The sequence below is a fragment of the Prinia subflava genome, chromosome 1, assembly GCF_021018805.1.
Source record: "Prinia subflava isolate CZ2003 ecotype Zambia chromosome 1, Cam_Psub_1.2, whole genome shotgun sequence".
NCBI classification, from domain to species: Eukaryota; Metazoa; Chordata; class Aves; order Passeriformes; family Cisticolidae; genus Prinia; species Prinia subflava.
In genome coordinates, this window is record NC_086247.1 from 107,536,883 (window position 1) to 107,562,974 (window position 26,092).

Consider the following 26,092-nt stretch of genomic DNA (forward strand, 5'->3'; position numbering starts at 1 on the left):
ATTTATGGCACATTTATATAGGAAAAATCTTTTTTCTCCTTCTCATCATAAAGTGCACAGTGCAGCTAAAGAAATAAAAAGTAAGCACTGCAAACTCTTAAGGTAGGTATACTTAAACTAGTTTAAACAGTCTTTAACTTAAAGCAATAATTTATCAAATAAAGCAGTCTTAACTTCTTTTAGCGTATCTACCTCAGGGGTTCACAGCAGCCAAGCTAAATCAAATCAGTAATACTGATCCAAAAAAATCATAGGTGTTGTCCAGTTTTATTAAGATAGCTTGGTGTACCATGTGTTCACAAAAGGCTGCAAGAAATGCAGGAATTTGTATCATTTATGAACAGAATGAAGATACTTAGTTTCCATAATCTGCAAATTATTTGGGTTTAATGGGAGTGAGGCAAGAGTTTGGGGCACTATACAGGAAAGGCAGCACCAAAATCAAATCCTTCCTGAAGTCGTGCAATCCTGCAAGTACCTTCACACCCAAGTTACAACACAGTCTGCACTCCTGCAAGCTTGTCTTATTCCTCAGCTACTTTCCCAGTAAGTTATTTTTGAAAAGAGACCTTTATAACACATACACGAGCTCCTCACAAAAACACTGTACCTACCTTCCTAATTTTGAACTGCCCTGTTTACTTTTCAAGACAGCCAACTAATAAGCTCTTTTATGAGTGGTTGTCATTCTACTACCTTATAATTTCTGAGGTCTAATATTTAATAGGTATCAAATCCAACATGGGGAATTCCCAGTCTAAGTACATAGCAGAAGTACTAAATACTAGGCCAATATTTTAGCTTTCAAACCACCAAGTCTTGGCACACTGTAATTCCTTCCTTTTTCAGTAATTCTTGATAAACATAGAGCATCTTAAAAAAAAATTCCGTTTTCCTCTCAGATACAAGTGAACAAAAGGATATGTACACAGCAAAATCCACTGGATTTTCCTTCAGTTTTTACAAATTCAATATTAAACAAAAGTTAATAAATAATTGGTTTTGTTCAGTTAGACACAATTTAAACATCCTTCTTTAGCAAATTAGCTACTTGGAATTAGTAGCAAATTAGCTACTTGGAATTAAGCTGTGCTTGCATAGCCAGCCTTCCTTTCACAGGACGTGTGTCTTTCTCAAAAGGTTTAATTTCTCTTGCAGGACTGATGTAAGCAATCACTGAGGATGCTCAGTGGCCCTAAAAGGAACTGCTCTACATCCATGCACTACTTAGGGGCAAAGCCAAGCCATAGTCCTGCCTGTAACAACACTTCTGCTACTCTCTGTGAGGCCAGGACTTCAACTGCGGAGCTTGTGTCAGCAAGTGAACAGAAGTCCAGTTCTCTCTCACACCCTCTTGCCATGCCTTGCAAACTGCTCAGCACAATTCCGGGTGGCCAGCCCAGTTCAAATAGTTGGTTAAAAACCACTGTCAAAGGAGGCACCACTTTAAACGATGTGGTGATGAAGATATTGGCTTAATGGTTGTCTTTGCTGGCTTATAACCACTAGTTAAACTAATAATTCAAGTCCCAGTAGAGTCCACAGCATTCTTCTAAGCTATGTACGCTGAGTATCAGGAATTCAGTTGCAGGGAGGTCCTCCACATGATATTTAAAAACCATGCCTCAGCATCCCTGGAAACTTTTCTCTTTCCCAACCGCCATGCAATGTGTTACTCATCCCTTGGCCCCTTGGCTTTACCTCCCCGCCAAAACTTTTAACACTTCCCTGTAAACAGACATACTCTATTTCCAGGTATATGAAATGCTTTGGAGTAAAAATCACATCAAATGAAATTCATTATTATTACTGAATTTGTTTACTTTCTAAGAAGGGAAAAAAGAATTGTAGAAAGATCCCCTTGAAGCAGTCAAAAACTAAAGCTGCATTTTGAATGCCTAGTTCAAGGAGGGAAAAGTTCAGTCAGGAAAAGCATGGGAAGGAGAGGACAAGGCAACTTTTCAGAAGGAAAGGAAAAATGTCCTCAGCCAAAACAGAAGTTCAGCATTTGGACTGTTCTCCTCTCCATTTCATTCCGTACTGCATTGATTTCTGGTACTGTGGTTGAATGTTCCAGGCAGATATTTATTTACCTGTAGCACTTCTCAATTAGCAAATAAGTAAAGTCAGGTTTGTTTCAAGCAGTGAAAAATGTTAAGTATTATCAAAACCCAGAACTCTATATAGCTTTGCTGGTTCCAGGGCCAGATATCTCTGTATCCCTAACCTAGATCTGTTAAGAGATTTGAGATAAAAATATGGTCAAAATTACAAAAATTCTCCATTGAAGAACTGGGAGTAATTAGCTCTTAATTTTTTCCAAACCTAGTCATAAACCCATAGACCAAACTAAAGTCAATTTACTTGGTAGGATGTAAGCATTCCTTGTTTATGAAATAGATGGAATGTTAACCTGGGGGATCTGTGGAAAAAGTAAGAGCAAAAAAAGGCAGTGCCTTATTTTGTCACTGCCTGCTTGTCATGACCTGGATGAACCAGCTCTTCTTAGAGGCCTATGACTCACACCTTTAAAATGTGTTGGAAAGATAGAATTGAAAATATTCCTGGACAACAGTGTGATTCCGCCTTAAGAAGGCAATCATGAGATGGACTGCTCGATCCGTGGCCTCTTTGACAACAGTTTCTAAAAATGCAATGTCAGTTCAGAAGTTTCCTCTGACCTGCATTTCCTCAAAACCAAGAATGCAAATGCTCAATCAAGTAATGAAATTACATGATGAGGCCTTTTTCTTGTGGCAAACTCCAAAGGAACATTTCCTCCCACCTCAACTTCCTTTGTAAAATATATAATGAAAGTGGGAAGCATCCCTATATTTATTCTTCTAAGCAAGGCAACTCAAATGCTCTTCTGAAGCTGCTTGCTTAGTATCACCCACCACAACTAGCACTTAGTACCTGTTCAAAATCCGTGGATTATAAACTCTGAGAAACAGTGTCTCTTTCACCTCCTGGAATTTACCAATATTGTGAAATACTGGTCTAAAAGATGTTATGCACAAACAAATTGTATCAATTACAAAATTCCCAGGGGAAAAAATTACTCACCTAAGCATTTGGGACAACACTGTCCGGCAGGAATGTGACTGAGGTGCTGGGGACAGGAGAGAATGGGGCAGACTTCTTGGATACACTGTGTCCTTCCACCCTGAAGGAAAATGGGCTCCATTAGAAAAAAAATAAAGCAAAATATCAAGTAAATGTGCACACACTCACACACACACACAGGCAACAAGGTCTTGAAAAGCCTCACCAAAGCAGTATTTGCCAACAGAAATTTCTGCTTGCATCAGGCATACAGGACATGTACAAGTGTCCTTCAAGACTTTGTATATTGCTTGCAGGGACCTTGGATTATCCATATTTTTTTTTCAATCTCTCAAACAATGAATGTAGTAATTGAAGAAACAGTGTCTTTCTATCTTATTTCTTGGTGTGGATATGATAAAACAGGGAAAATACTATCATTATCCATGAACATTTCCAGATGTTCCAAGAAGTTATTGAGCAATTTTTTTATATTATTCTTCATCTCCTGTGCCGTGCCCTTCTAGGCTTGTCTGGGACAGGGATTAAGTGCTGAAGCAAGATGAGAGCAGGTGTTCTTCCCCTATGTCTGTGACCTTAGAAGCCAAATAAGCTGAAATCACTTAAGAAAGAACATTCTTGTTAGCCTGCAAGGCCAACTATGCAAACCCAGAAGGTCTGCTTTCTTCAGAGGATTTAAAACCAAGTGGGTATATGAAATTTTGGGAATGAACGAGGAAAAAAAAAAGAAAACAAAATTTAAAAAAAGCAAACTAGACTGGATTTAACCTGGTGTATCAAGAAATACCAGAAACAGAAGCAAAGACAAAAGCACAGAAAAAATATCCAAGATTGAGTCAGTTAAAAGAGATCTCATGTCTCATTCTGCTCTGTTGCCTGATTACTTTATCGTGCCTTTAGAATACTGCATTTAGCTCTAGACCCTCTACAAACATGTGCTCCATATACTTATGAGAGGTCCAGGCCACAAAACTTTAAGAATCAGTCCACCTTTTTCTCAGCAAGGAAAGTCGGTTTTTTCCATCTAGCTGTCTTGCCTTATTTATCACTCAGAGCTGCAGGCTCATCCCAGCAATAAGCATTTGCGTTCCTGATGCTGTGATTGAAGGCTTATGAGCAGCCTCCTCCAGCCTACATGCTGAATGGCTCTCGGGGCTCCCTGGGGAGAGACGGAAAAAGCCATTCATTTTGAAGAGCTCTGTGCCTGAAATGATGGCATACCACTCCACTCCTAATGGCCTCAGTGAATCATGTAAAAGCTTTTACATATAGGCAGATCCACTGTTGCACAGAAAACAACATGCTGACTGTACCCCGTTCTACAATAAGTTTTCAGGCACTGAAGTCTACCTGTCCCATGGGGCCACCAAAGCATCCTGAGTGCACATGGCTGAGGACTGCTCGTAATTCTTTCACTGCGGCATGCAGGAACACAGAGCTTATTGTAGACTGACTGCTCTAAATTAAGGGTCAGACCAGAAACTTGACAAAACTAAATTAATTCTTTAGTGATGTTCCTTAGTATGCTTAGGGAATAGCTCTGTGAGAAGAGACACAGGTGCAGAATGAAAGAAAAAAACAAAGAAGGGCTCTCTGAAGGGCTGTGATTCACCCCAGGGAAAAAGGCTACAAGAAGCCAAAGTTCAAATTTCGGTGACAATTCAGCAAAAAGGAAAGCAGGGTACGGATGTCTCAGCCAGACTGCTTACAGGATCAGGGATATATCCATGGAAGATGGATAACAAGGAAAGGCTGAGGGAACTGGGATTGTTCAGCCTGGAAAACAGGATTCAAGGTGACCTAATTGCACCCTTCAAGTACCCGAAGGGTGGTACTTGAACGGTGCAAAAAAGATGGAGAGAGACTGTTCAAAAGAGCATCTAGCAACAGGAGAAGGAGAAACAGCTTTAAACTGAGAGTGGGCTTAGATTGGGTATTAGGAATAAATCCTTTACTGAGAGGGTGGCGAGACACCGGAACAGGCTGCCAGGAGAAATGGTGGCTACTCCATTTCTGAGAGTGTTCAAGACCAGGTTGGATGGGCACAGAGCAACCTGGTCTAGTGAAAGGTGTCCCTGCACACAGCAGGGGGATTGTACCTAGACAATTTTTAAAGTCTCTTTCAACCCAAGCTATTCTCTGATCCTGTGAAGATAAAGCAAAACTCCAACACAGGGTGAGCACAGGTTCTTTCATGCAATCTTGCTGCTGCAAGATTGATTTAAAAGTCACATAAGCTGTGGCTCTGCAGAACTGCCATGGAGTTTTGCTTCTCTGACAGACTGAATCAAAGCTCAGGCTATTGAGATGTTGCTTTTGCAGCCTCTTGCACAGGTATCTTTACAAATACAAAAATGCCATGGATAATGTAAAATATTTTCTCACTTCAGCCTTTTGTTTATAGCTTCTGTCTTACTTTTTGTACTGGCCCCTCTGCACAAAACTAAGACTAGTTCCAGCTGTCTCTTCACCTCACTGCTACTCCTGCTTCCAGCTGAAATGCTGCTTTTTAACACCAAACTATTTTCTAACTTTCTGCTGTCCCAGATTGTCTCTCCCAGGCTTGAATGTCATGCCAGTGCAAGTTCAAATCCAGTCTGAAACAAATAAACCTGTATCATTGAGAGATAATTCATTGGGCACTCATTGAATGTTAAAACACACACAATATTTCTATTTCCTTAGAAGTCTCAGTCATCATAATTCAAGACTCACAAAGCATTCAAAATACCTGTTTTCAAAGCAGCTGAAGGCAGTACTTTAAACTGCATGGAATAGAGCTGGGTAGGAAAAAAATGAGTGCAACAAAAGTTCAACAAAAAAACCCCAAAATCAATGGAAAAAATAACTCTGGAGAGGAAGAACATTGGCTTTGGATGACCTAAGCTAGGATGGGAACTGCACAGTGAACACCTTTCCTCTTCCATTTCTTGCATCCACAGCTTTTAGTTCACATTTCCTTGTATGATATCTCCCAGGCAGCCAGAATGCTCCAGGTCAGAAGCAACACCCTCCGGTTGTTCCAGTAAAACCAAATCTGAACTGGAAGCCAGCACAGACCAATAAAGTACAAGTGGCATCTGCTTCCTGTGAGAAATGCTAGTCAAGACCTGGGCAAATAAATCCTTGAGCAATAGTTAACATGAAACTTTAATCAGAGAAGGCTGCTGCAGTTCACCATCTTCTGGAGGTAACAGATTTCATAAGGAATCTACTGTCTACAAAGGAAAGATTCACATTCCACCTTACAGACAAATAAAAACATTGTACCTTCTGCTGCCACCTCATATCTGCAAGACAAACCAAAAGGCTCTGAAACATCAGCTCAGCAGGTGGTGTGGACTGAGGTTTCATCTTGTCTAAGCAATTTTCTCATGAGACAAGAGAGGGGGAGATGAAACAGCACTTTCTAATGCTCACATGAGAGATCCATCTTTGAGAAAGATAATGAATCCTTCTTTAAATGAAAGAACAGAGCTGGTCCATCTAGCCATCCATTCACTTCTGCTCAGCTCCTACTTCAATTACGATATTTTGCTGTTCAATAAGGACACAAGTAACTTGGCAGTGTAGAGAGATACACCCGTCCAGACTGTGATCGACTGCTGGACACACTGGATGGAGGACAAAGGGCAGTTTCTGGGTAGGCTCCCCACAGCATGTGTGCAGCCTGTGTGCTGGGACAGACAGAGAAAAAAATGTCTGCAGAAAAATGTCTACAGTTTGGGAGTCTGCTGTAATTAATCCCCAAGAACCTTGGGCTTCATCTACCATGACAGCAAGAAAGCGATCACCACCAACAGCTTGTCTTAAGCAGATTTTTAAAGTACTCATGAAATCCCAGTAGGACAGAGATTTCCACACTTCCAATTTGTTTGCTACTGATCTTGAGCATGTCTAAACTTAATAACATTTTACACACATGTTATTCAAGGTTAAAGGTTAACATCAGTATTATCAAGAACCAGGTTTCTTGTGGGTATCTCATTTTCCATTTGACTTTCAGGTTTCATCTGTGTGCTTTTGTGAAGCTATTAATCATCTTAAAAAGATTCCTCCCTAGTTTTTGCCCTCTGTTCACCTAGCACTACTCACCCTCCCCCTAACAGAAGTAAAATTTCCATTGATTTTGCAGAATATTTTGTCTAAGTGCTGACTGGCATTAGGATTCACTGGATTGTAAACATTTATTTTTAACTTTCATTCTAGAAGAAGTGTGAAAGGTTTCATCTGCTACCAGGGAGCCTATCCATACAGGAAAAAAAAATAAAAGCAAATATCAAAATAATGTTTCTCTCAACTCTGGGATACATATTCCAGACATTAAGAGCAAGGTCAGACACACACTGTAGACTCAGCAGGGTTGTTGTAATAACTAAGACAGATGTTCAAGGCTGTCTCCAGCTATGAAGAAAGATTTTACGCCACAAGCATGAAAAAAAACTTTGGAAGTTCAACAGGGTCACTACTGAGCAAGTCTGCCCCATGCCAGTGGCAAGAGAAGCCAAATAAACACACAACTGTGTGACTGTTTGTCTTCAACTACTCTGCCTCAGTGCAAGTAACTACAGTCACCATGAACATAATAAGAAACATTATCATTTCTGCGACAACAAAGGCATAAAGGCAATAAATAGACATATACCAATAAAGAGACGGACATATTATTTAAGATTCAGATAACAATGAGTATTACCATTCTGGAATTAAAAAAATACTGAGACATTCCAGGACTCATTTCATTGGCTGATATGTATAGAGCTTCCTAGGTGAAGTGGATGGTGTGCTGGCTTGAGTACACCTGGTGGCCTCTAGGAGCTCTGCCTGACTTACTAACTACTGTGTGATAATAAAGACTTTGACCACCCTCCAGACAGGTACTAAAAACATAAACCAGGTCAGCAGCACGTACTATGCAAGTATATCCAAAATGCCTTGGGAATCACATGCCCCGAAAACCCATACCTTGAATTTACAATCAAATTACAGTCCCTGATGTGCCATGCAAGTCGATTTCAGGTACAAAAGGGAGAGAATACTGTATTTAGAGTGTGGGTTTAATCTGGAAATTCAATCTGGATTTAATTTGAATCTCTCAAATCAAATTAAAGACACTCCACTTCTTGTAAGAATGCTGGTGCAGCATGGGGTGGACGGCCTCTGGAAATAACTTCAACCCTACACAGTATTTCAGGACCCCTGAAACATCTATGTCATGTGCAGTGAGAGTTCCCTGGAAGGGTCACAGGAGGAAAAGGATTTTTAGGAAATGCACAAAGTAGCAATACAGTTCTCAGCATAAAAGCAATCAGCACATCAATCAGACAGACAAGCCAGGGCTTCCCACATCCCTGCAGCCTGACCTATTGTCTAGATCAAGATTTTAAAAATGCCTCTCTAGAAAGTGTTGGATAAATTTCAGAATTGGAAGACCTTGAGCTTCAATTCAAAACAACAGGTATGTATACTGTCTTGTATGTGCCAGATTTTTAAACTCCAGATCTGAATCTCAAACCTTATTTTCTGCAATATCACCCCTATGTGAAGGCTTTAGAAACTGGCCCTGGTGACAGTCTAAAATGGTGTCCTAAGAACAGCATGTGAAGCAACAGAGCTCACATATATTTTAATACAAGGTCATACAGATTAGTGTGGATATAAATAAATCTTAAGTTTCATAAAAATCTAAAAATCTATACAGATTAGAAATGGTAAGACACAAGATTCTTGTGAATAAATTACTAAACCAACTCCGGGGCAAAGCAAAGGCACAATTCTTGAAATTATTTCAATTTTTAATTTCAGTCTGATGCAAAGGCATTCCTTGACACAGCAAAAGAAGGCAAAAAAAAAATCCATCAATTTCTAGCAGGTAAAAGTTTGACTTCCACCACCTCTCCTTCTATATGTATCCTTATGATACAACTTGTTAGGTGTACACTCTGTCATCAACAAGCTGCAATAACAAAAAACCCTGACTAGTTGTCTCCAAATAATTTAAATTCATGCCCCTGAGTTCCTACGGAATTGCAAGTGCAGTTGCAAAGTGTCCTAGAGTTACAAGATCTTGACCTAAAACCAAGAACCAAAAAGTTTCTCTCTTTTGGAAGTTACTGTGTATATGGTTGTGTCCATCTGCTGAAGAATTAGCTACATTAACTCATTCATTAATAATTTAGAATGGAGAGAATGAGGGCTCTAATTACTATTATGTGTTCCAAATTATGTGTTATGTTAACCAAATATGGTGTGTACATAGTGTCACGTTGGTGCCAGGTCTATCCAGTCTTGCCATCCATTCCAGTTCACAAGAGCCACTTTGCCTGGGATTGGTTAGATTAAGAAAATAGATTTCTCTTCTGTAGAGGGAGGTGGGTTGCTGTTTGTTTGCTGAAATAGCCCAGCATCTTCCCAGAGACTGAAGTATCCTCTTCTAGGACACAGCTCTCCACTCTGAAATCAGACTGTTGGGGAGCTGCTGGTCCTGCTTCCTTCAGGTTTCAAAAAACATGACCTGCACTGAGTGTCCTGTGGGAGGAGGTGGAAGACCAGGGTATTTACTGCCTTGGGTGAAAGGGACCATTCTGCAACATGAAATTATGGGTTGCACAATAACTTTCTTTAAGGCATGTACAGGCAGCAACTCTGGTCCTAAATTTCACAGTTGCTGGAACTGCAGAAGGGCTCCCTTGGAGGAGGTCACAGCACTCTGCTTTCAGCTGGGGGACAGTGCAACCAGCACTTGGCCACATTTCTCCAGTCTAATAGCACTCTGCAGATGTGTTCCTGGGATGATATTGCATCTGGCTTTACAATCCAGCTGAAATCAAATAGTTTACTGACCTAATAGCCTACTTGCAAAGTCACACAGCTGAACAGCCAGCAGCCCTCTCCCCTCCAGGGCTTCCACACTGAGCTTTTGGCTCTGTTGAGAGTGATGTTGTAAATAGCGCCCCTCCTCCTGGAAGCCCTGAAAGCTTTAATAGTGGTGCATACTTTGTCCCTTTCAGGCTGATTTCCCAAGGAAAGAAGGCTTATGCAGGCGGAAACCAGGGACACCTGTAGTTTGTGAATCACTGACCAGCTCCAGCCACAAATGATCAAGGGACTACTCTGAAAAAGGTATACAGAGACAAAACAGCAAAAATCAAAATGACAGTACCATCTCAAGGACATGAGGTTCCTACAAGTTTTTTTCAAAGCCAGACTGCTGCAGAGAGTAGAGAGCTCCCAGTTTCTTTCTTAGCAGAAACTCCAGAAAGCATCCTACAGTGTTAGGCAGCAGCTGGCCCTCCAGCCAGCATCTCCCAGACCTTCTGCCTTTCATTCAGTGCTTGTGCCATGGAGGTGCCAGAAAAAAACCCAGGTTTTTGCAGATAGAACAGATCAAGTGCCACACATCTACAGAGCTTTGCTGCTTCTGCTGTTCTGGGAACATAATCTCTATTCCTAGGTTAGAGACAGCAGTACATAAGACAGATCTGTGTCCCATATCTAATGCACTTTCCCCATGACATGACACATTTTTCTTCATGCTGCTCCTGTGCTGGTTTTTTTACTCCCAGTCTCTACAAGGACACATGACAGCTGTGTTCCATACTGGCCATCAACTATCCTAAGTGCTGGATGCTTTCAGATGCAGCCCATGTACTTATTCTGCTGTGAGAGCCATTGTTTTATTGATCCTCCTCCTGGACAGTTGAACAGCTGAGGCTTTTTCCAGGGTTAGATCTGTTTCTCTCAACAAATCACTCCTGTAAGCAGAAGTGATGTATCCCACAAATTATACTGTCTTTCACTAGGTGGTTTTTAATATCTCTGAAGTTTCATCCAGAAGGCAGAGCTTCCAACAATGTAATCTATTCCTTCTTCTGCAAGTTGATAGTGAGTTAAGAAAAAAACCACAAAACCAGAAACAACAGTATCTCTCAAAAACTCAAGAGATGGCTGGATTCACAACGCACCATAAGCACCTCTGTGGACCTTTTAATTATCCCAGGCACTATTTCCAGCAACAAATCAACACTTTTCATATTTTTTCCCAGTGAGAGACTGTCTAAAAAGTCACCTTAATTTTCTCAAATTTACCTACTACACTTAATGCCTTAATACTACATAGCATGTTAGTTCTTGCTTTCAACATGCAGATGACTGGCCAGCATCTCAAATCCAGCTTTTCCTCTGGTCTGAATCCTTTCACATCATCTCCATCCCTTGCTCCATTTCACTAACTAATCAAACTCTTCCTTGCTGCAGGACTTGTTAAAATGATTGCTGTCACTGTGCCATATAAAGTCCATGTTGGGTAACAGTATGAAAAGGCTTTAGCCTTCTGAAATTAAAAATAGCTCGTTTTTAATAGGCAGCTACATAACGGTAATGACACAACCACAGGTACCACTGCCCCTATCTTCCACATACCTTGGTGTTTTCTGTGAACCAGACATCTTTATACAGGCTATGCTTCCCCCTCTAATCTCTCTGCCAGCTGCTGCACAGGGCACACTCAAACAGAGACAAGGTTGGAGGTTAGAACTTACACACCAGGTGGAAGAGGTGGATTTTAAGGCAGGATGTAGGCAAGCACTGCTCCAAAGGTCATACAACCCAGCGGGGCTCTTTCCACTGATTTTCAGTCCACTTTGGATGACAGCACTTTGAACAAAAGTCCCAGAAGTTGCACAGGCAAAAGACAAAAATGAGCCAAGATAACCACTTAGGCAGGAATGGGCCAGGAAGGCAGCTGCACACTGCAGAAAGGGGGTCTACACCACCTTGGGGGTAAAGAGCTGCAGTTTTGTGGGGACAGCAGATGGGAAGCAAAGACATTGGCAAGGAAACAATTCTGGCACACCACAGCAGAGGGGAGTTCAGCTATTCATGATTAATTCAGCTGTTGCACCAGAGGTCTCCAGTGACTACAGAAGCTTTGCTGTGAGCCACATGATTATTTATTTCTCTTCTAAAAAGGACTGTTTCTATGAAAAATTGCAATAAAACATGCTAAGCTGGAAACTGTCTGTGGCCAGAAAAACTATTAAAAACCACTAACAAGCTTCTTCAGCTTATTCATGTCCTATTCCAGATAATAAGAAAGTTAGGGTTAAAACTAAGGGACTTTCCTAACTTCATTTATTAGAAGCAGAGCAGTAGCTCTGTTAAACAGGTCCTGGCTTCTTGCAGCCATGACTTTTCCCCTGGATCAGTTGGAGCCTGCTTTGTTTTCATTGGCATCAAGAACACATGAAGCACAGTCCACTGAATGTACAGTTGTGTATATACCACCAGTGCATTTGCATAACATTTCAAAGTCCTAACTCAGTGCCTGCAAAATGATAGCCACTGCCACAATGTATTTATATTAAGATCATTGGCTTTTCATAAGATAAACTCGAACAAAGGGGTGGGTTTTTTCTTTTTTCTTTCTTTTTGGCTCCTTTTTCTACAGCATAAGCTTTGTGATAGTACCTCACAATCTTTTCTTACTACATCCCACTATAAATGGTACTCCTATAAACCCTACACTTTGGCAACTATCGACAACACCCTTCACCCCCACATTACAGTGCAGTACTGGCCTCCCTTCTGAGAACAGCTTTTCCTTCTGAACAGTTTGTTCACAGAGATACAGTTATTAAATCCCTCCAGTGTCCCCAGTGTGTTTCTTGCACATACAGAATACTAGTACCATTGTGGCCCTGAGAAAGGTGACAGTTCTGACTCTCACTTCATCATCATTCTTTAAAATACTTGGTCACAACCAGAAACTCTACAGATGTCTCCACACAGCTTTGCCTTAGAGCATTAGTTTTAAATAATTCCCCTTAAGTTATCTGCAGGAATAAATTGCAAGAGCTGAGTAAATTAAATCTCCAAATGCCCAAATTCTGACATCTGGTGTTTAGATACAAAGTAAAGACTTTCTATTCAGCAGATACTTTCTTGTAGACAATATGAAACTCATTTCATCAAAAGGTTTGGAACTTTGGGTTTTGGGATAGAAAGGAGTAAAAAAGGTCATGAATAAAATCAATTAGGGTTTTTCTTGGAAGAGCAAAAAAGCACACAATTTAGAAGCAGGTACCTACTGTGTGTGAGCAGATAAGATAAGGCCTGGCGCTGCAGAAGATCTCGGGATTGTAACGGAAAGACAGGAACTTCTCTCTTACTTTCTGAGATGTGTAACTAATTTTGAGAACAATGTAGCTCTTCTAAACTCAGTAGTTTTCTACTAACCTTTAACTTTCTTTTTCCTTTGACGTAGTGAAGACCCCTTAGACTATATAACCTCATGTAAGAACCTAATAAATCGCCATTTACCGTCCACCACATTAGTGTATGCGTTGTCAATGGTCCGAGCGACTCGAAAACGTCGAGTCGCCGTGCTAGCTCTTTGAGACCAAGTCGCCATTGCCTCATATCAAAAGCAACAACCTACACACCTTAACTTTGAAAAGTCGTTACTAGGTCAAAACCTACCAGAATAGTTCACATCAAATCACTGTTCCATTCACAAGCAAAGAGAACAAATCTCCTTCTGTGATTCAGGGCAGTGAGGTATTGGAGAGGTTGAGATTTAATCCTTCAACATCTATTTCCACAATTTATGGACGACCTTGCCTCAAGGTCTGATGATATAGCACACCGGTATCTGAAGAAAATCCATGATAAAATAAATCATACTGTTGCAGCAGTGGCAGTGACACTGCTTCTAGCTTTTTACAGACCTTTATACATGCATCTACACTCCTTAAATGTTATGCTCCATGTATACTGGTGAGGTAACCTCAGGAAATATAGGATTACATACACACTGCTTCCTTAATGCATCCATCAAAGGTTTTCATTAACAGGAGATCCTGTTTGTCCTAGGCACTTAGCAAAGTGAGTTAAAAATACACTTTAAAATGTTATGTGAGAAAGAGGTAAACTGCAGCTCACTCAGAGGATTTCTTGGAAAATAAAGTTTTAGGAAAACTGGGCTACTTTTATGAAACCAATAGGATGTGAAACTGTTCCTATAGTGAAGTAGTCACAGGGGTAGCTTCAATCTACCCAAACTGGTATAAGACTAGACTCTCTGTCAACCAGTGGTACCTATCTATTGCAACATCTCTAATAGTACAGTGCTATTCCACTGCTTTGTACTACGTAGAGGTGGCCATCCCCAGAGATGTGACCTGGCTCTACTCCAGGGTAGGGCACACTCTGGCTTGTGATCAAGGTAAAGGAACATGTTTTAATCTTAAACACAAGCCTGAGCAAGGGGTGCTGAGGAATCTGCAGTTCTCCACAAATAGGCTTGGGAAGCATTTTGATTAGGAATCATTTACAAGTCAGAGTTCCTCTGCCACTTCCTCCTTTCTCCAGGGGTAATGACTTACAGAAGCATCAGCAGCAAATGCTGATTTTGACATTTCCCAGTTCTGGCTAGCGAGACTAACAGAAGGGTAACAGGGTTTTTTCTCTCATTCCTAGCTTGCAAATAATCTGCACATGCATGGGGAAAGGGTGAATGAAACCCTAAGAAATCCATTCCTCCTCTACACCCCACCATGACACTCATTCAGATATTCCATGTCTTTGCTTCCTTTATTTTCACAATAAAGTTCATATCTAGCTATTGCTGTTCCTTTATGGATGGGATCCTGTTGCTAATTAACAGCTTCTCATTGGCATCAAAGCACCTGTAAAAGGCTGATGGCCAGATGGCCATTTTCTCAGAGACACCTTAGGCATGGTGAACCATCTACAGCAATATTATGCCATATTTTGCCATTTCTAGCACACCAGGCCTGGCTCTAATTTTGGGCAGTCAAGCCCTTTTGGCACTTGCCTAAAGGTTTGCTGCTCTTCTTGGTCAGCGTCAGCCCTACTATGCCGAGCCAACCAGCTTGGAACTTATCTCCAAGCTAAGCTCACATGAGATTCCCAAAGTGGATAGCCATGCCCAAATTCTTTGCAAGGCCATATATATAGGCCATGTTCAGGCCACAGCACATGGCCAGCTTCATTCAAAAAGATGGAGAGAAGAGGTGGAAACACTTGTGCCTACCTTTCCAATAATGTGCTGCTAACCAAAGCACTTCAAAATAGAAGTACAGACCAGCCAAAAATAAAAATAACTATATGAACCATGAGGTTGTCTAGAAAGAAGGAGTATTTTTCCAGAATCTGGTGAAAGGGGCATGAACCTCAAGAAGAATTTTTCACATCTGGGACTTCTCAATGCAGGAAGATCTTTCTGCATTTTACATTTCAGAAAATACTTGCATTAACACTAAGAAAGGGAGTCACACCACGTGCAATTGGAAATGCAAATTACAATGCAATCTTATGCTTGGCTTACTGCCTCATCATTGAAAACCATTATTAGTCCCACAAAGAAACAATAAGCAAGCAAATGAAATCTGTGTTTGGTTGTAAGTGTAGGTGTCTCCTTGGCATTGTTAAGTGTCCTTTGTACCTCTCTAATGATGTAAAGTGGTCTTAAAATCAGTGTAATGCCACTCATTAAAAACTCTCATCGGAAACAGAAACATACATTGTTAAGTGTAGGATTTGTTGAAGTACTAGAAAAAGGTGTATTAATTGGCCAAGGAAAGATATTTGAAAAAAAAAAAGTTAATTATTTATATTTCAACCATCATCCATAAGCAGAGAACTTTTATAATTTACTTCCCCAAAAGCTCTTGTCTTTTTTCCCCACTCTTAATTTTATTTAACATGCTCCTGAGATTACAATGCAGAACTCTGTTCTCAGCAAGTTTTCGGCATTTGCAGTGTTCTCAGTTGCACAAAATTTCAGTTATTAACCTTCCCTCTAATCATGCAGGGTGATTCTCTGATTATGTGAAAAAGTGTCATTTGAAATTATTCTACAGCAGAGAATAGCTACACACACCAAACTATTATTGTAAGTTAACATACCTTTCAAAATGATACAATATTTTCTTACTATTTAAAAAACAGACCCATCATATAAAACAGCTGCCATGTTTATTTAGATAAGTGCTCCTCCACTCTTATAAAGTGGAGACTGATGACAGATACCTCTTTAAGGCAAAAAATATTAATTCTAGAAATGTCAGCATCTGCTCCTTTTCAGCCTAGCCTTACACATTCACACATCATTTTTCATCCACAACGAGAGTTTCTTTTTTTTGTACAGAGAATCTGAAAACATGAGTGTAAATTACTGGTCCCAAAGCCTGACACTTTTATTAGCACATCACTGGTGCTACATGTGTTAGGTCTGATTAGACATAGAGAGCATTTTCCACTGCCCATGCCCCATGCAATAATGAAGGCTTGCACTTCCCTGACAGGAATTTCCCACATGACTGTTCAATTTCTGTGAATCTGCATTTGCTAAAGTTATGAGAGGCAGTACAAAAATACTGTATGTAGCTCCTGGGGTCACTGAAGATTAAAAGATATAAAAAAAAAACAGGACAAAACAAACAAACAAAAACCCAAACAAAACAAATAGAAAACTCCACACAGCTAAATTTTCTACTGAATTCAAGGAGTCAAGCCTTCTGACCCACCCAGCTACCATTCTATAATTCATTTGCTTGTATTTAGTACAGTAATTGTTGTTCTTTTATTTGTTTGTTTGTTTTATTTACCTATAACAGTAATTGTTAATTGTTTACATAGTACTGTCAGTAGATACAGCAGATGATGCCCTCTACCTTATTACAAACACACCAAGAACACTTCCTACGTCACAGAAGAGCCCTGCAGTACTCACACTGCCTCCCAGAGAAATGCATTCCAATAGAAATCACTCACGGAGTACTCTGTACAATGAAACCATGAACAGATATAAGAACAAACAGCAATTAGAAGGTGTCTGCTAACCATCAGCAACCCAAGATAAACCATCTCACAATTAGCGACCAGTTGGAACAACAAATTAGAGCTGCTGCAAGCCTGGACCACACCAGCTAAAAAGTCCCTCTGAGCAAAATCCACCTACATGTTGCTAACCTGTGCCGTATCATCCCCAGTGACTACCAAGATATTCATGATCACAGCACCTGCAGACATGCTGAAGGGTTTACTACTGAGGATCCATACCTTCCTGGCACAGCAGCAAGCAGCCAGGTGTTCTATTCAACTACATAAAAAATGCCTCTGTTGAATAACCAAAAGCTGTCCTACCCCAACTGGTAGCTGCTCTCCACAGCCAGCTATTTTTTATTCAGACAACGCTCAGGTTGTTATCTTAAACATTTCAGTGACAGTAAAACCTCTCCAGCATGGTTGCTGAGAAAGGTGCTGATAAACCTCTATATTTCAACAATTTGAGCTGGCCAGAGATGAGACATCTCTTCTGGCTTGCCTGCAGGCCACACTGACCTCCCAGTATGGCAGAGTGCCGAGGCAATAAGTCTCAGGAAGAGCAGATCATGAGCTGAGGACTTGAGGCTGCCCACATCCATTACAAGGGCACTTTGTACAAAGTGCTATCACTAAATTGCTTAACAAAATATTCCCAGTTTTCCTTGGAGTGAGGCAGTGCAGATCTTCTCTGCTAAGAGTATGTAATTTATTTACATAGGTACAAACAATGTGCTGCAGGCTTTAAGCATAAACAAAGATGCTTAAAGACCAAGTTCTTGCCTGGGCAGCCTTATGATCAAAATAGGTAACACAAAGCCAGGGAACAAATGGGAAGCAGCTTAACAAAACTGCGACTGTGACTGTCCTGTAAGCTTTGTGATCTCTCTGTTTGCTTACAGCTTTCTGCAATTTATCCTGCCTTTGCTCCTTGGCAAAAACATATTTTTACAGATGGGGCTAAAAATAGCAATGATAGTAACAGAAGACTGAAGAAACTAAGAGCTGCCAAGTGAGGTCTGCATGAGGTCTCTGCAATTCTGTGTCCAAATTAAACTGACTCTACAGCAGCCTTTGGTAAGGGCTATTTCATTATTTTCTATGGGTGACAAGCACTTTTTCCATTGGCTATGCGTAATATTCACAAATTTTTAATTATTATTATTACTGATCATGCATATAATGTAGAAGAAAAATTATTATGACTGACATTAAGCTTGTATTTTTTCAGTAACACCACGGGAGTCTGACTGGCAACACCATTTTTGTGTAGTTCAAAGACTCTGCAGGGACTTTATTTTCAAAATATTGTTATGATTTCTTTAGGAGAAAATGTTTTTTCTCTCATGCATTTTCAGATTGCAGAAAAAGGTCGGTTTGAACTTTTTGCAAGTGTAAGCACAGCCCTGCCAAATCCTGTACACTTGCAAGCTCTGGTCAGTGTTGAGAAAACAGGATTAGACAAAAAGGTCATTTTCAACTTTGAGACTTCCCTTTCTCCCAAGGCCTCTGTAAAAATCAAGCGGTGAGGTTGTTCAGATAGTAACTTGTAAGCACAAACTGTCTTCCCAAGCACTAATTAACACCCATTCAAAGAGAAAAACAACCTAAAATCTATTTAGAAATCTACTCTGTTTTTCAAGGAAGGATGCCCACTGTGTCCCAGATGTTCTTGAGGCAGCATAAGCAAGAGAGGTGTCCTTGGAGAGGCAGTACAAGGCTCTTGATTTGCCACAGGCACGACACAGCTCATTCCTTCCATACAAATTAAGTAGAAACAGCAAAATAAGGATGAAGGGAAATTCCTACCTCAAAATACTGACTATTCTTTCCATGTCATTTAAGTAAGTGTACGTACCAGAGGCAAGAGAACTGTCATTAAAGTGAAGACACAGAAGAAAGTGCATCACTCTAGATAACAGCACTACAATTTGCATGTGAGACCTTTCCCCTCGACTCACTTCTGTTTCAAACAATCAGGAGCAACCAAAATAAAGGTATAGAGAAAAGGAGTATTTAGCAATTTCATCCTCTACCCAAATGTGAAACACTTGCTTAGGAAGGGCTCCTCTTCAAAGCTAAATGAAATCTTCTCCTGTCTATAGCCCTCTCAAACTTTCTTAATTAATTTTACTGCTGGTTTCAAAAAGCACTCCAAGTTGGCTCAAATCCCTTTGGATTGCATATCAGCACTAGAAACAGGAGATGTATTACTATTCTCTCTTTTTCTTTTTCCTCCCTTCCTCCTAAGAGGAAGCAAAGAAGGATAATCAGTCATGTTATCACTCTAGAGAATGAGGCCACTATTGCATCTGATGCAAACTCTAGACTCCTCATGTAATTTTTACAAACACTTATAACTTGATAGATGGTAACTGCTTTTTCTTTTTCCATTGTTTTCCTTTGCTTTTACTCTGGCAAATTCTACCAGACTCAGTCTATTCCATAATAATCTCATTAAACCAAGACAGGTCTGAATTATGCTTCTTTTTTTGTCCTTTTTTTCCTGCTTTACATGACTTCAGCACCAATTATGCTGCCATGATGCTCTCCTCTTCCCTCTCTGTGCTGGAGCCAGCCCCAGCTGAGTCCTCTCTCCCTGATGCCACAACAAACCTTGTTTACTTTCACTCAGCTGCTTGTTCCACAGGAGTCAAGTTAGGCAAGATGGCTAGACAACTTCAAGTGGGTGGCCAGAATCCCTAGGTTTAGTTAGAAAAATGTTTTCCCTGAACATAGCAGATTTCTGTTGAGAACCTCCAATGCCTACAGTGATGAACCACGAGATGGTAACCTTCTGCCCACTCTTTTCCACTCTGTTGGAGGGGAAGCTGACTGTAGGCAAGTTTGGATCATGCTTCGCTCAGGTAAGAATTCACAATGTCAAACACTGCAAGCAAAATCAGCCTCTCCAAGGCCCCATCACTACAAGGTCCTTCACACTCAGTTCTGGGCCAGCTAAGGATTTTCATTCCAGTATTGCTTTGAATGATGGAAGTAAGGAACAAGAACTGAATTTTAGTCTTACAGGGAGACCTAAAAACAGGAAATAAATTGGAGAAGCCCTGAGTGAGATTCATTACCTGAACAAAGCCTCCCCCAATTCAAAAATGTAAGGCCCATGAAGATGGTATAAAACATTTACCTCGTTCCAACGAGGTAAATTGTTGTTCCTGATCAACACAAGAGAAGGGATAAGCGAGAATAAGGGTTGCAGTTGTGATTTTAAGACCACCAGCTGATGGTTGCCTTCCAGATCTTAACATTGCCAGCTGGAGGATATCCCGTACTCAGAGGTTGGCCAAGTCTATCAGCTTCAGAAAAAGGTGGTCAGGTTATCTCAAGCCACCTATACCAGCTGCTTGAGCTTTTGCAGCTGATTTTGCCTGTTTAGCAAGTGCTTTCTGGCTCATTTCCACTGGCAGAACTCAGGAGACAGGAATGTATGCAAGATGGGAATACCGAGCATCTGGGGATGGTAACATTTTAACCAGCACAGCTGCCGGCATAGTGAACATCTGTCTGTTGCCCAGATCTTCTTTCACACAGAAAAAGCTCTCTCCCCTAAGCTCATCTGCATACTATCCAAGTATCTGCTCCCTCACTAAGGACCTTGGCCATAGTTAAGTTTGTCCACAGTGTAAATTGGCCCATGCAATGGTTTGTGTTACCATGGCTAGATTCCTTTGTATATGAACAGCTAACTTGAGTATATTGAAGCATCAAACACACTAACTTTTTTCATTGCAAATTCTGTGTGAATGAGCCAGGAAAGAACCTGAGAGGAAACAACACCTAGGAGAATATTCTGTATGACATTTTAGCACGACCAGTACTGCATATATGGTGGATAATAACAGTGTGATTACCTCAAACTACTTTTGAACATAACACCTGGTTTGGTTCTTAAAGCCTCAAGTTGCTTTCCACCCAGTAATTAACTAAATTATCAAGCAGCTGTCCCATACACAGCCAAAGCCATTGTTTACAAACTGTCTGGTGCCCACTCTGAAGCACTGTGGAAGATCTGGGAGCCCCTTAGATGCAGCTGTGTCATGTATATCCTATATCATGAAGAGGGAAGCACTGCCACAATTAAAGGATGTTGGTTAAGACACAGAGAATTCTAGAATTTGGAAATTCAAAGCCCCAGAGCAGATCTTGAGTGTCATGTCAATCCCACCTGAGAATGCACACCATGTTACAGAAACAACAGTGTCAGGTGGAAAGGAAACACCACCCAGTGCCTATCACAAATCCTCTGGCCTGGAAACAGCCTATTCTCATGCTTCCCAGGCACTACTGGCTTCACCCAGCATGAAATCACCACTAACACTGCCTGTGTCTCACAGCAGTTTATTTTGCTCCCAGGTGCAATCAATTCTTATTTTACTCCATCTCACACATTCCTACTGGTGATGTCTTTAGGCTCTCCTAGTCTCATGACATCAACAAGAGAGTCTTGCTCTCATTAGCCAGCAAAGTTTTCAAACAGCTGTGTCTGGGGAGGGAATTCCTGTTGGAGAACATAAGAAGCCACTTCTCTCTCTGGCCAATTTACTATGACTTCTATCAAATCCCATTCAGCTTCCCAAATAAATGCACTTCTGCCTGTTCACCTCCTGCCCCCCTCCAGCTCAGCACAGCACAGCTCAGGGCACCTCTCAGTTCCCTTTCCACCACTGTAAATTACACAGAAGTTGTGTGCTTTCTACCAACAGAGAAAGATGAACACATTTGTGCTCTGTTTTTTCCATGCTTGGCTAAATACATCTCAGCCATTGTTTCTAATGCAGAATTGGAGAAGGAGCAGCAGGGGGAAAAAAAGTAACCATTCTTTTACCAAATTCCTCACTATAGTAGTTCATTCTTCTAATATATTTCCTGTGTTTTGAGAATTTTCCATGTTTCAGGGGAAGGTAAATAAATCCTGTAACTCACACGAGTGTTCTATTTTTGACAGTTCTCAAGGATATCAGATTAATGGACAACATTCAGTACCATGAAAATACTGTGCAAGGAAAGGGAAAAGCCATGCTTCCTGGGAAAATGCATAAAGTGTTCCAGTTTGAAATGTATTTTGCTGCTCTCCTGCTGGCTTTTTGCCTGCCTTCAAGTGCAGAGAAAGAATAAGGTGTGAAGCCAGATCAAGCTTTCTCTTTTGTCTCCAACAGAACAAGCCACAACCAAGGAAAGAGCACTGTGAATAAGTCCTGCATACAGATGCTTTTCAAGAAAGCAGGACAGCCAGTCCCAGTGGAAGGTGAGCTCATACTTAAGCTTGGCTGGCCAAATGCCCATTTTCCCCAGAAGTGTTACCAGGGATATAGCTGTAGCTGAGTCACATCGACCTTCCCCACTTCCCAAAATTTTTCATCATTAGAGCTATCACTGAAGTAACACAAAATCATTTATCCCATTCATAAAAGCTACAAATAATGTGTGCCATCACCCACAGTTAAACTCAAAGCTCATACAGAACTTCTAATCCTGCTCCTTCAACATGAGGCAATGCTCTGCTCACAGGATGCAAGCTCCCGGAACTTGTCACGTTTGTCCAGTTTTCATTTGTAGCTATTTAATGCTAGTCAAACATCTGTATGTCACATTCTCTCTTTAAAAGCATAAGTGCTTTTTAAAGCATGCCATATGCCAGAGTTTTCTCAGTTATTGCTAGTTACTGAAGACACTTCTTCCTCTCCTTGTTCTTGGAATATCATCTCTGTAAGTGACCCAGGAAGGTGATCACCACCATGCTCTGGCTAAACTGCAGTAGCTCATTGGAAAGCTGGTAATTACTAAGAGTATCCCAATATCCCAGTTAATGGGACACCACTGTACAGTAAATATGTGCCACACCAGTCAGAAGCAACCTTACCAGAAAGAGAAAACAAGGGCTAAGAGAGTGTGTGTACTGAAAGCACAGGCTACAGCAGTAGTGGAGCAAAAAAAAATAACCCAAATGCATGATTTAACATTTAGTAAATAATAGATTACCTCCTTCATCTGCCCCAACACTTCAGGCACCTTTTCTATTTCTAAATGAAGCCAGTCTCCTTCTACACCCTGAAGACAGCCTGTAGCTTCTATTGAATGAGACAGCACTGGTCTCCTCCTCTCTGCCTTCCACTGTGCTCTCTCAGGGGAATGGGATGGCCTAGAGCCAAACCATGGCATTTCTTCTAACTATAACTATCTAACTATATCTAGCCCTAAAATGTCTTTGACCCTCTGATTTCTGCATGATGGGGCTCTATGTAATGCTTCAGGGATGAAGCCAACCTGGCCTACACAAGGTTTTGTAATTAATAGTTTTACTATGCTTTTTAATCACCATGTTCCTGATGTTCACCTCAGCATCTCTTACAGTCAACTGAAGAAACTGTGATAAAACCTGATATATTGTATTAGGATGAATATTAAATTAACACCTCCTTATAAGAACTGCTGGAGACAAGACATATGCCCAGATGAACCATTCTTCTGCCTCAATCTGTTGGTCCTTATGTCTGAACAAGCAAACAGAGGATTCAGATATACAAAGCACCTAAACAGGTTATTGTAGCAGCAGAAACAATGGAAAGGTGTCCACAAGAGTCCTAGTGAACACAAAGACACTGGCTAAGTATCCGAGATATTTCTTTTTAGATTTTTTTTTTAGATATTTCTTTTTAAATATTCAATTGCGAGTGAACTGGTGATGACTCAAACAACCTGCTTGTCTCCCTGTGAAAAATCAAGCATGCGGCAGCCAGGGCTGCCCCTAGAGAAATTCATGTGGGTGCTTCTTCCCAGGATGAGCAAGGCATTCTCTAGTAGAGTGAAAAGGAGAAAAAGGAAAGTGAAAAAGGAAAAAACCTCTACATTTTCTTCTACATGTCTGCTACACCATCCCCAGGCCCTTCACTTCAGAGACGAGGAAAATATCATGTAAATGGGAATTACTAGGGCATACACTACTCTTCCTTTTAAATTATAACAGTACTTTGGACAGGCACTCCTAATTACTTATTTCATGAGGTGGATCTTCCTGCTAACTCATCGGAGAGAACAAGAGGAGTAAGTGCCTTCTGGCACTGCCTCCCCTTAGGTCTAGAAGAGGAAAGCCCATCACCAAGAAACCATTTTCTGTTTTCCAGGTAGTTACAAATGCCTCCTATCCCTTAAATCCTTGCCAGCCTTGCAAAAATGGAAGTATTATTGAGTTTAAGGATGCAGCTTAAATTTGTCCCCTACATGGTGATTTCAGTGGCGATGTGAACACTGACCAGCTGACCCACCCAGTGACCAGCCACCACCTCCTAAGCCAAGCCCTCTGCCCAGTAATCCACTCATCCCATGCTTTTTTTAGCTTGCTTCCCTGCCCAGGCACATCTTTCTCATCAAATTAGCCCAAGAGAAGATATGTCAAGTGTGGATAACCCTGCAGCAAAGCTGTTGTATCCTGTTAACTGCTGCAAGGAGGCAGAGAGGCTGCAGCTGCCCCTTGGGAGTCTGCATGTGTGGAAAGGCATTTCAGAGCTCTTTACACATTGTGAGTTAATGACTGGTGATTTCATTTATCTTCATTCTTATAATAAATAACAACTCCAACTTAGCACTTGCAGCAGACTCCAACTCAATACTGCCTTTCTCCCCAGTAGAGCACAACTCTTCAGGTTTCATTCGTTTGTATTCTCTTATAATTTTAATTAGGCTGAAAACCAAAAGCCATAAGTTAATGCCGGTTCTTCCAGTATTGCCAGTTTTTAATCAATCTGTATATGCAAAAGTTTCTTTCAAAAACTGCACTGTCACCAGAAATCAAATCCAGCAATTTTACCCTGCTGACCCGAGTTTCATTACCAGAGAAATGATGATGGGGAGAGGCAAAAGCAGAGAACAGGAGCGCTCGTAAAAGGCCTCACTAGCACAAATACACACACAGGAACACCACCAGCTGGGAAGTCAGCTCATACAGAAAAAAAGGGTCAAGTACTTTCAGGTTCTAGGGAATTATATTTAAATCAGGGTTTCAGTGCATGCAGAACCAGAGCTGCTGGAATCTCTGAATATGGCTTCTATTAAACGTCTGCTACTAATTGCCCAGTTAGTCATAGCTGGCCATTTCTCTGCTTAGGAGCTGCTGAACTCAAGGGCAGCCCATCAGGCTGCTGTAGCACTTCACAGGGCGCTTCTACCGGTAAGTTATTGTCACAAGGGCAACCGCTCCTTCTTTATCGCCCTGCATCAGATATCCCCTCCTGCAGCTCCCCGTGCTGCTGGCAAAGGCAGGCTGGGTGGAAGGCAGGCTCAGCCTCTCTACTCCCCACACGGACGGCCCAGGGACGCCCGAGCGGCTCCAGCAGGCCCAGGGCGATAACCTGGTGTCTGTCTGCCCCGGCTGCTGTCTCCCTGCTGCTTGGTCATGGATCTCAGGCGCACCTCGGTGCCACGCGTGCCCCGGCCCGGGCTGAGCCACCGAGGCGCGGCCGAGGTGACCCTGCCGAGTCCCTGCAGGACCAACAGCACCCATCTTCACCCAACAGGCTTCGCCTCTCTGACCGCCTTCTTACGTTCCGGCTCCTGGCCTTTTTCACAAAATCTGCCATCCCAAGCAGGTTTCCATGCTGTTTCGTGAGGTGGCCCCTCGGGAAGGGCCCGTGCCCGCGGAGCGCGGCTCTGTCCTCCCGCGGCCGCCAGGTGGCGCTGCGCAACAGCGCCGAGCCCCCGCGCGCCCGCGGGGCCGCGCCCGGCAGCGCCGCCTGGCGGCAGGGCGGGAACGCGCACCCAGGCACAGCGGGGCGCGGGAGCCGCGGGGATCCCACGGGACACGGGGACCCAGGGACACGGGGACACGGGGACCCAGGGACACGGGGACCCAGGGACACGGGGACACGGGGACCCAGGGACACGGGGACACGGGGACACGGGGACCCAGGGACACGGGGACACGGGGACCCAGGGACACGGGGACACGGGGACCCAGGGACACGGGGACACGGGGACACGGGGACACGGGGACACGGGGACACGGGGACCCAGGGACACGGGGACCCAGGGACACGGGGACACGGGGACCCAGGGACACGGGGACCCAGGGACACGCGGCCAAGGGCACCGAGGGCCGTGCGCACACGTGCATGCCCTCACACAAACACGCTCACGCGTGGGCACGCAGCAGCCGCAGCACGCGTGC

At 42.1% G+C, this 26,092-nt stretch overlaps 1 protein-coding gene across 1 annotated transcript in view; it reads right to left on the minus strand.

The window, feature by feature from the left end:
• BMPER (BMP binding endothelial regulator) overlaps window positions 1-26,092 on the minus strand; it is a 147,621-nt gene that overhangs the window by 69,938 nt on the left and 51,591 nt on the right. The window contains exon 7 of the mRNA XM_063406681.1: window positions 3,067-3,166. Coding sequence (XP_063262751.1) covers window positions 3,067-3,166 — 100 coding nt within the window. The remainder of the gene's footprint in view (window positions 1-3,066; window positions 3,167-26,092) is intronic.